Below are 11,961 nucleotides of genomic sequence, written 5' to 3'. Positions count from 1 at the left end.
ATTTTTTTTTTTTTTTCAGTTTATTATTTTGTTTGTTTGTTTGTTTGTTTGTTTGGGAAGCCTTCGTGCCATATTGCTACAATGGCACAACCATGTGTTGTAGTTTCTGTTTCAGATTTACAATCTGTCAATACATAGGCTATACATATGAAGGCTATTAACTACATAGTGTATATTGGTATGCAGGGGGGATCAGCTGTTCCTTTTAAAATGTTGATAAAACTCTTCGAGCTTATGATTCATAGTGTTTTGAACAATAATTAACATAAGCATGACATACTGCATATGTTATTTAATTCGTTGCATATGTGAATGTCACAGTATGAGTCAGCTATTTCATCAGGCATGTCCTTGATATTTATGACCTTAAGATAATGCCTCTTTTGTGTCAGACTGTATTGAGGAAGTGCGGTTTAAAACAGTGAATGGACATAAGATGATTCTACACTCAATTTTGCTTTGGCCACATGGCCATCTTATATAGGCTGTGTAATGGATTTAGCATAGTATTGCACACTCAACACTAGTTTGTTTTGTTTTATTATGCATATTATCTTTATTTAAGGTGTTATTTGATTGTATGTGACTTCTGGTTTGTTTAAAAGCATTACGTCATGCCATAATGGCTTGGAAGTTTGTTGAAGTAGGCCAGTCTCAGCTCATGAAAGCTGTTTTGTTCAGTAACTTTTTCAATTGGCTGACATCAGCATGCCCATATCAAAGACAACTGCTCATAATTTCACAGTTTTATCGCCTGTCTCAGTCACTAATAAAACTAACCAGTGTGACTGACCACATGTGATTTGAATATGGCCTCTACACAGTCATGTGTGACAGTAAGGGGGGCTCAAAGAGAAAATATACACAGTATCACCCCAACAGTTCTGTCAATTACCCGATTGTGAGAAAAATGTCAGTGGAGAGACTTTTTCACAAAGTTAATGTTGCCATGTGACTTCCATTTTCCAGGGGGAAATTGTTGCAGATTGTTTTAGTGGGTTTCTAGGGCTCTGTTCCAAAACCTAGTGAGCTGCCTTCATAGGCAGCATTTTAAGGCATAATATACCGGCTGCCTTTACAGAGAAGGCAATCCCAGGATGCATTGCAGCAAGTGTTATACTATTTATACTATACTTTACCTTTTAGAATGTAACTGACTCTATAGTCTGTAGAAAGCAACACAGCTATATTTTTTGAGTCTGTAGCCATTATTAAGTCTTGACATATCAAATTCCAAACTTTTATAATGTGTTCGCTGCACATGTGGTGTGAAATGACCATCCATCGTGTAAAGTAGCAGCTGTAGAATGAATTGCTCAAAAAGCAATGAGTCAGTTCCTTAAACAGCCAGGCACATTGCTATAGCTCACTTCCTGTTACTTCATTCTGACAAAGATGCCCCCCACTCCCTCCAAACTATTTCATCATCAGCAAAGCTAACCCAAAATCTGGCTTTTCTCAGAAGGGCACTTCAAAGTATGTGCAAGATACAAATAGACACGTAGAGTCTACAAAAGGTGTGTGCAACATTTAAGCGAGCAGAAATGCCCTGTACTTCATCTGTTTTGTCATCTCTTGCATGCCACAAATGCGCTGACCCTGGGAAACAGCTGCTGGGGCAGGCATGCAAAACAGCAGGATCATGGGGGTTTGTGTGAGATACAGCGCTCAGTTCATAGAGAGAAACATTTAGACCATAATGGCTCAGATTATTGGCGTAAAATCATTACTGTTTATTTTGTTGCATCATTTAATTTATTTCATTTTAATTTCAGAATGCAGTACAGGTGCACTTTAAACATTTAGGCTTTTTAGCAAAGCAACAACTGCATTCACCTTCCTTTAAAGGGATAGTTCACCCAAAAATGGAAATGGTCATCATTTACTCGCATTGAGTTTCAATGGCTACCGTCAACTGTTTACCAACATTCTTCAAAATATTTTCTTTTGTGAAGAAGAAGAAGAAACACAGGTTTGGAACAACTTGAGGGTGAGTAAATTATGATAGACTTTTAATTTTTGGGTAAACAAACCTTTTAAGCAGCCGTTAATCTTCACACTGGGAGAGAACGTGTGAATTGTGTTGTTGAAGTTGCTGAAACAGTTTTCCTGGCTTTCAGAGAGATTTGCTTTTTTTGGACAGTGTAGGGGGAAAGTCCTGACAGTGTTGAAGAGAGACAGACGTTATCTACAGTCTGCAGGCTGTTTTTATAAATCAGAGCCTGATTGAGCGGAAATTAAATTAGCGATTGTACACAAACAGGCAAAACTCAAAATTGCCTGTTGGGGGTGAATACAGAAGCCACTACTGTACCTGCAGATTACTGCAGTTGTGTGCATGGTTTGTGCTTGACGTCAATGGCCTTGAATATTCACATGCTTTGCCAACACAGGTACTGAATGCACAAAGAAACTTAGCTCTGAACTCTTGTGAAAGTTTCACGTCCATTTTTTAGAGGTTTTCCTGAGATTTCTGCTTGGCATGTTTCATCTGTCAGATACTGAAGCGCTTTGAGTCAGTGCGTCAATTCATCATTAGGGATCAGGTGATCGGTCAAATTATGTGGACCGATAATCACGTTGATGATGTGCATTGCATCTGGTAGCTGCAAGAGTTAATGCACTCACTGATCATTAGATGAATACTTTCATGTCAGCCGCACTCAGAAAGATAAAACTAAATCTCAAGGATGTTAAAGCAAACCTGTGCTGACTCCAGTCTGAGTTTATACGAATCCTTCGTAGACGCCTACTTGCTGTAAATCCAGGCAGAGCAGCTAAGAGAAGAATATGTGTGCCGGAGACGATAATATTCACAGAACTAAAACTAAATGTTTATTTCACACTGCCCATCTCTTCAAACAAACCAGAATAGACATTTATAGACTAGTAAAATATTTTCCACAGTTATGTACAATTCTTGAACAGACCACCAAAAGCCTTAGCATTTAAAAGAAGGATTACATTGCAAAGAATGACTGTTTTATAATAAATAATCCGACCATTTATAGCAGATATTTAGATATAACTAGATTTGAGTAAAGCCTGGCTTTGTAAATCTCACAGAACTTGTTAAAAGCATGTGATTTCACTGCAAAATTCACTCATTAAAAATATACTGTGCTTTCAAATAAAATACAATAAAATAAATAATAAAGCCACTTTTTAGGGCCATTATTTAATAGCAAATAAACACATTTTCTCCTCAAAATAGAGAATACATTATTCTAGTATTTGTTGCACTGCCTTTAATTTATGCTAAAATTAAAAATTAAAAGTACTGTATTAGTCTAATATATGAATCATCATTATCATTTAGAGAATTACAAAATTTTAAGTAATACTGTAATGAGTAATCTAGTAAAGTAATCTAGTATTGAGAATTTGGCAGTCAAGTGCTTAAATAATATCACTATGCAAATAATCTTTTTGGTCCTGTAAATAGTTAGCAAAATTAAATTTATGAAATGTGACTTGGACATGTTCTATAATAAATGCTAGTGGTGTCAGAACTTCACATGAGGGAAACTGTTTAGAGAAGGTGTTGTGAAGCGTACATGCTGTTTATACTGCAATTGTGGAGCGAAAAACAAACTTTTCTCCAGACATAGCATGTTAAGCCACGTGTTGCTCCATTCATACCCTGCAAACTCTCTTTTTGTACTTCTGTTTTGTCTGAGTTCACGTTTTGTGTTGTGCCCTTGCATCACAGAATGGAAAGAATTCCACTGTGTTTGTTCATCTGTCATGGCTGATTAAGTCACTGTTACATGAACAGATCTTGCATTACACAAAGGTGAATTATTAAGAAATCAAAACAAATGCAGAATCTCACAGAGGTCTGAAGCAACATTTTTGACTGTTTAGGGAAGCATCAGAATACAAGGCTCCAGTAGGCCACTATGTTTGTTTTCATCAGGCATCAAGCACAGCTCTATAGAGAGCATTGCCATTTAATCTGATTAGTCCACAAAGTAGCATTGTGCGTCATGGAGCAGTATTTGATTATCGTCCAGGTGTGTGTGTGTCTCCGGTCGTCTATAATAAGCTGCCTTTGATTATATAAATATTTTACAGCACCTAACCAAAGTCTACACCTAGTTTCCAGCATAAGTAGTTGCATACCATGTCAGTGCATGAACTACCAACCATTAAACCCCCTGTCAATCTGATTGCTTGTGTGTTTAAGAGGTCTCTGACATTTACAGACATGTACAATTACAACCCATTCTCTCCTTCTCACTGTTCGTGGTCACGACTCTGTTAGACTCATGTGGATCCACATGTAGAGCATCTGGTTGCAGTTTCTCAGAGAAGAGCTGTAATTACAGTAAAGAGGAAGATAAGGCCAGATGAAGGTGGTTGTTTTTTGGTCTCGCATGTTACGGTTCACCGGCTGAATGTCACAGAAAACCTCAGCCTAGTCAGCAAATAAACTTTCCAACTGACATTGGGAGCACATGTCATGGTTTGGGAGTTAATTGTTGAAGTTTGGAATCTGTGCAAAATTAAGCTTTAAGCTAAAGAAATGTGTTCTGCTCAACATTGCCATTGAATTGGAGCAATAAATCTAGTCTCAAAGTCCCCTCTGCTGCATATAAACAACACTCTTTGCATTAACTTGACGTTCTTTGTGCTATTAGAACTACAGTGGTTCTTTAGTTTAAGGTTTGGCCCATTTGCAGTTGTGATGATGAAATAGGTAATTTTTTAATTTCAGATAAACTCTGTGCTGTTAAAGATCTGTTTTTTTGTTATTTAATTTTTTTTTTCAGTTAGAGGCGGCAAGCCTGTTAGAGATATGGATCCATCAGGAAACAAGCTCCAGAGCTTTCCTCGAGTGTTGTCGCTTCCTGGATTTCATTAGATCTAACTGTTGGCAGTTTTGTTCAGGCACCTTAATCGGGTTAAATATTTGTTGCAGCTTCCATTATATCATTTTAAAAACATAAAATGGCCTTAGTCCTTTCATCTCTGTTTACATCAGTCTGTATATATAACTTTCATGTTGTTGTTTCAAGTTGTTTGAATGAAATCGTTCGCTAGAAAAAACACCCATGCAGAGATAAGGCGCAAAGTTTGGTGTTTGAAACATGTGGCATGCAAGTTTGAAACCGGATAAGTTCTCTGAGTGCTCAGGTCACATGGCTGCACCTGGCATGTGTCACATCTGATCTCAATGTCTTGCTTTGAAATCATTCCTAAGCCATCACTCCTCTGGAATGACATCATCGCTGAACACTGCAGTAAATGTATCCTATATCCCCGTGAACAAAGTTCCTTATTCGTCTTATCCTCCCATCTATATCAGGATCTTTTAGTGTTAGATTCATGACATGTTTGGTGCAAAATCCTACTGTTTTTTTGTTTTTGTTTTTGTTGCTAGGTTATGATAAGATGACTGTGCCAGATCTTGTACACTCTGGGTTAATTTTTATCACAAGCAAACTTGTGCAGAGAGGACATCCTGTTAATGATAAATTTGAAAGACTTTGTTGTTTGTTCTCCAACTGCAAATGAGCTGGACATAGCACTGAAGGCCTTTCAGGCTAACAGAGGCCTATTTGACGTCATGTATCTTCCCCTTTGGCCTATATTTATTACTGAGAATATCAGATTTGGCACTGGATATTTTCTGGCTTGTGATTTTATATTTCAGCTTTGTGTGGCATCTCATCAATCAAATTCGTGCTTCGAGCACCAGCCACGAAGTTTGAAAGTTTTTCCTCTTTCTTTCTCACAGTTCCCCACAGCTGTGGTGAGTGGGCAGATTTCCTAAGAATTATGACCTGCGACGTCATACAGTGAGGTTATATTTCATTGGTCTCTGAGATCAGTGAAGACATTGTACTCCCATCTGGCCTGACAGGTTTGTTATGATCAATTGGGCCGCCGCGGTGAGTCAGACAGCTCCACTTCCTCTCTGCTTGAATCAGCCCCAGATCATATTCAGCTTGGTACTGTGCAGGAAGGACAAGTCCTTTTGGTTTGTGAAGGGCTCAAGTTCCTCATTTTCTTAAGGAGTCTTCTTTCCAAGAAAAAGCAACAGACTTTTTTTTACAGTATAGAGTTGTCTTCAGTTACAAGCAAAACAAACCACACCCTGTTTTTATGGTTCAACTCTTATCTTATGTTATCAGTAATCTTTGAAGCTTACCCATAAATCCTAAGTCAGACAGAAACACGTTTTTGAGAATATTGTGAAGCACCTACAAATATGGTCTATGGTCCTAATTATTTGGTGAAAACTCTTTGAAACCAAGCTGTCAGTCACAAGTGACTATCCCAGCAGAGCTTTATGACATCGGGGTGGAAATTGCTGGAAGGCATCGGTCAAGCTTTCCAATGAAAGCAGGTTGCAAGTGTCCTTGTGGGGCTCTTGTGTTATTGTTGGCCTGTCTGTAGAGGACAGCAACAGTGGAGATGAAAGGTCTTTTCTATGTTCCACACACACCTAGTGCCGTTTAAGCACGCATGGCTTGCGTAATATACATAACGGTACTTTTTCTTGTTCCCTTGGCATTCCTTGCAGACATAACAGAGTTATGAAACTGTACCTAATTTGTAGGTGGAAGTTTAGGAGAATATTGAGGGTTGAAGGACAATGTCTGATTGGCGTGATGAGGCATATGCGTACATTCCCTTGTGAGGTGATGTTATAGTTCTCATAATAAAAGATCCCATGAGTCATAGACGAGCAGGGATATATAACCTCAAGAATTATGCTGTTTGCGAAAGTACCAAAATACCAGTTGGGAGCTTCGAAACAGGTTATTCTTCGTTTCAGTATACAACATGTCATATACACCTAGGATGGCTTGATATTTTTCTCACAAAAACGCATCGATTTGCTTCAGGAGGCCTTTATTAAAACCCCCTGGAGCCATATGGAGCACTTTTTTATTATGGATTGGTGCAGTTTATTGGACTTTGGACTATTGAATATCACCCATTCACTGCCATTATAAAGCTTGGAGTCATATAAACCTAGGATGGCTTGACGGGGACTAAATCATGGGGAAATTTTCATTTTTGGGTGACCTATCCCTTTAACTTTTAAATCCAAAGGTTAAAACAGAAGATTCCAGAATATGACGATATTTTTGTTTCACAACACGAAGGAAGTGTTTTCAGTAATGTGACCAGTTGATGAGCTTTGGCGTGAGTGTTCACCAAGCTTGCAACAAGTTGCTTGGTGGTTTCCATTCCTGTATTCTTGTTGGCCATGATTTCCTGTGCTCTGTAAAACTCCCTGCAGTTCTGACTATACTAGAATCACATCATGCCGTTTAGTCTGCCCACTGTCCTGCTGAGTAGGAAGCCTCACAGAAAGGTCATTTTTATGCCTTTAGTTGTCAGACAATCACCCAGTCACTGGAGTACAGCATTTGGTTCGCAAAAGGATATCAACCGTTTCTACTGCTCGCTGCAGTAACTCCATTAGCTGAGGAATGTGTTGGGGAGGAAAGGTGTGGTGGCCAGGGACGTCCTGTGGGGGGTACGGGAAATGAGAAGGGGGTGTTTTATTAAGGCTTGCAGATCAGTGTACATTGGCAAGCACAATGTTTCGCAGTCATTATAGGCGTGCCCAGAAATCCCCTGCAAACGTTCCGCTTAAAATAAAAAGCAGGTTGACTTTCGATTGTCTTGTCTGCTGAACCTTTTGGTGTTTGTCTGATCGTCACGCTCGTCTAACTCATCTTTCAGTAGCACAAATTATATCAAGTGCTTTATCCGCACAAGTCAAGAGCTGAAAAACCAGTCCGGTCGCACCTCATGCGTCCTGCTCCCTTTAGGTTGAGTATGTCATGACCACCAAGTGTGACAGAACTCGGCTAGCACATGACTCAAAACGAGGAACAAAAACCCTGATATTACCACACGCCACACCCTCCCGTCTTGCTTATCCACTCACCAAGGACACCATGGGCCCACACAGTGCAGTTTACTTTCTCCCTTTGATGTTTTGACAAATTTTCCTTCAAAATACACTTGATTGATCTCTCAACAAGTAGAGACGGTCTGGTTGGACCTCAAGGATACATTTAACCTGTTCTTCTTGTTCCATGTCCTCTTTCAATGTGTTGCTCCACATGAGAGTGAGGACACACAATCCCTCACAGCAAGGGAGGTAGAGTTGCTTTTTCTGTCGCATTACCTCATCGGGCTGGTGTTTATTTTGCCTTTTTTCATGCTCCGTTGTGCAGAGGCATCCGTGTTAAACCTGTCCTTCCTGATTTAGTTCTTTACATATTGCTCATGGTGTCAGAGAACCCTCAGAGAACTGATGAAGGCCACATCACTGAACCTATAGGTGGCAAAGCTGATGTGGTGAGCTGCAATTCCTTACATGCACTCAACATCTCAACAGGCCCCGATGAGGTGCTCTTGGCCCCTCGTTTACAAAGCTCTTACTAGCTTTTATTGTGGTGAACAGGGATTTAATGGGCTCTCGGCTTGTAGTTAATTGGTCTGATCTGAACACTTGACAGAATCCTTTATAGGAAAGTCTGGGAGTATTGTTTTCCATTTGCATCAGTGCTTGTTAGGATGGTGAAGTAATTCAGCTAATGACCCTGTTGGTGTGACAGTTGGCACATCCAAAGTACTGGAAAGACTAAGCTCTGTAATAGAAGATTTGTCTTATCATAAGGTCTCATTTATACGGTTGGTTGTGAGAACAATATAGACATAGATTTATTTATTCAAACTTTATTTTCTCTTCAATATATAAGCCACCTGTCCAAACAGTCTTGTCCATAAGATATCTAATTGATGCACTAGTTAAGCAGCTGTTACTGGGTTAATCTGTTTAGCATTGCCCCATTCAGAGCTTTAAGTGTGCTAAGGTCAGGTTAAGGATGTTACTAACCCTAAATGTTACTAAAAGTAGCACAGGAATGGATTTATGAGCAAATGGACAGTTCTTCCATACTAACTTGAGATGCTTCAGGATAGTTGACTAGTCTCACTAGTGAGTTTAAGTAGATTTTGTGTTTTTTGTAATACTTTTTATTGGCGTTGCTTTAATGATCAGTTTATAGACAGGAAGAGCATGCTAACATTCAGCATGGGGAAAAACCCTCTCTGAGAATTACAAACTTAAATATGGTTTTATAGTTATTTATTTAGAGGTATTTAGTTGTGTTGTCAGTTATCGTAATGCAAGTCTGAACCTAGTGTAGAAAGAATAATACAATTATTATATAGTGTTTTTGAAAATGTGTAGGCCTAGTAGTGTGGCACATCACTGATACAACAATAGCAAAGTAACAGAAATATGTTTATTCTCAGAGCTTTAGGGCTTTATTATAAACCTAGGAATTGAAAATGGTGTTTAGCCTTTAAGTAGATGTTTTCTAGGTATGAAAACAGTGCGAGTCATTCCCTGTAATGTTCATTAACAGTGCACACAATGCAAAACCACCTGTTATTGCAAACACTCCAGGCAGTCTTGGGCCGTGTAGGAGGGGAATTATGACTGTCTTTAACAGTTCACAATATTCAGCCTCTGAACTGTTAGCTGAGATGGCCCTTGTTCCCTTATAAGGGGATCTATGCTTTTGTTTTGAGCTAGGAGCGCTCATGAAAGCAGTTCAGCTTCTTGGTGATATGACCATGTAAGACCAGAGTGCACTGCACACGTTTCATACAATATTCTGCTGGTTGTAGCTGTTAAGAGCTGTATTGTTCCAGGGAAAGTGCACTATTATAACCACTTAAAGGGATCTTATCTTGGTCATGTAATTGGATGTCAAAGAACAAGATGCATTAAAATATCAAATAAATGCATCAAATAAAAACATTGAAAATGCAGTTATTTGCTTACCTGCTGGGTATCCTGTTGATGTCCTGCTTCATCTGAGAAGTATAGCGATTATCTGCATTTGACACGTGGATGTCACCAGTTAGGAGGGTGTATATGTAGGTGTTTTGGGCCCCCGCATCAGAAACAGTCTCTTGACAAAGAAGCCTTTGATTTGAATGGCTTCATTATTCAGCAGTTCTGGAGGTGTACCTCTTCTGTTGTCAAAATGAGCTGCGCGGTTGACCTGTGTGCTGACTTTTCTGCTTGCTAAATGCTTGTATTCACTGTCTGTGTTTCAGGATGTGGAGAAAGGGAAAGAGCTGCGCACTCATCTCACTTACGAGGACATCAGACAGAAGGTCGAGCAGTACAACACAAAGTCACGTGACCACTTTAAAATGACACTGGTGAGTTAACGGTCAACCTCCACCATCCACTAATAGACCAATAGAAACTAATCACTCATAAATCTAATCGCTAATAATTTTCAGAATTCAAAAGTCCATCCACATTGTTCTTGAACAGAAGTGTTTGTCAGCACATACATTCCTCCAGAAATAAAATTCTGGATTTATATATGCAGATGTATGTATGTATATAAAATATTAATATTTTGAAAAACATTTTGACGTGATGAAAAAAACTTAAAACATGAAATCATATTGTGATATTACAGACCCCAAAACCCTCTTATGACCCCAAACTAAATGGATTAACTTAAGAAAATAAAACTTGTTAAAAATGATCAAAGTCTCAGAATTATGTATGATTATCCCTTTAATAAAAAGCTTTATCATCATCAAATGGCACAGACATTAAAAAAACATACTCGCACAACAAGAATGCAAATTGCATTTCTAAGAACGCCAAGACTGTATTTTTAATATAGATTTTTTCTTTTTTCTTTTTCATAGTATCAGAGTTAATTATCATTGTTGCTTTAATAAAATCTTTATCATCATCTCTGTTGTAATCTGTTCATCATGACTTCTCATGGATCATGTGACAGCCATAAGGATTGTGATGTCAAAACATCAGACTTTACCACTGTACCTTTGTCCAGAGCCCAGCTGCTTATCGCAGGACTGTTTCTGTCTGGATAATACTAGTTCTTTAACTAATACTGATCTCTGACAAGACATATTTCAAGAGAGGTGTGTTGTCTGGACTTAACTGAGCCACCATGGCACAAACACTTTGTATTAGTGTATGTGTGCTTTTACTCATTAAGCGTCCACGGTGTCTTGGATCATTAAGTTTAAGGCCTGTGTTCCAGCGGGGTTGTTTGTCAGTGTGGTGGAGTTTCAGAGGAGGTTTGTGAGCTGTAATTACACCCCCCCGTGTCTCGCCTGTAGCCTGCAGTCACGGCTGCCATTTGAAATAATGAGCTTACAGACAGAAGAAGCTCATCTGAGCTCCATCTGGACAGAGTCAGATACCACAGCAAGATGTGCTCACCAGCGTTGAGGAAGCTGCTTTGAAACTGAAGCTTGTCAAACTACAAGCTACTTGAAATATTTAGCAGTTTAACTGTAGTTAAGAGGTTAACGACAACAGTTTACTAAGAAAACCTTTAAAACATAATTATTGAAGTGTCTGATTATTCATAAAACCAAAACTGTATTTATTTGGCAGTGTTGTAGAACTAATTAACAAAATTGAATCAACATAGAACTAAATTGAGATGAATAATGACACTATTGTCTTTTTAGAGCTGCTTTACAGCTGAAATAGTATGTAATCGTTTCATAATTGAAATATACATATATAAATATCTATTGAACTAAATTGAATCATTGAATCAAAATTGAGCTAAATTGAGCTGAATAATAAAACTTGTCTTTTTAGCTGAAATTGTATGTTTCATAATTAAAGAACTTTTCAATATTATACTATTATTTTCTAATCACTGTGAAGCTGCTTTGAAACAATCTGTATTGTATAAATCGCTATAAAAATTAATGTGACTTGACTCACAAATTTACTTTAAATGCAACTAAAATATATAAATAAATATATACAAATATACACTGTAATAAAATATGTAGAACTGAATGAAAACATTTATTTTTATATATTTTTCAAAAAAAAAAATGAAAACATTTATTTTTATATATTTTTCAAAAAAAAAAAAAAAGACTTTCAGTGTACTG

At 38.1% G+C, this 11,961-nt stretch overlaps 1 protein-coding gene across 1 annotated transcript in view; it reads left to right on the top strand.

Annotated features, from left to right (window-relative positions):
* The window catches only part of LOC107711494 (ras association domain-containing protein 3-like), a 40,731-nt gene that overhangs the window by 22,887 nt on the left and 5,883 nt on the right, over positions 1-11,961 (top strand). Inside the window, exon 3 of the mRNA XM_016516479.1 lies at positions 10,108-10,215. Within this exon, the coding sequence (XP_016371965.1) occupies positions 10,108-10,215 (108 nt within the window). The remainder of the gene's footprint in view (positions 1-10,107; positions 10,216-11,961) is intronic.

Source organism: Sinocyclocheilus rhinocerous, unplaced genomic scaffold (genome assembly GCF_001515625.1).
Source record: "Sinocyclocheilus rhinocerous isolate Xijiao unplaced genomic scaffold, SAMN03320098_v1.1 scaffold208, whole genome shotgun sequence".
In the NCBI taxonomy this organism is placed as follows: domain Eukaryota; kingdom Metazoa; phylum Chordata; class Actinopteri; order Cypriniformes; family Cyprinidae; genus Sinocyclocheilus; species Sinocyclocheilus rhinocerous.
Note: the sequence above shows the minus strand (reverse complement) of the source record. Positions and strands in the feature narration are given on the sequence as shown.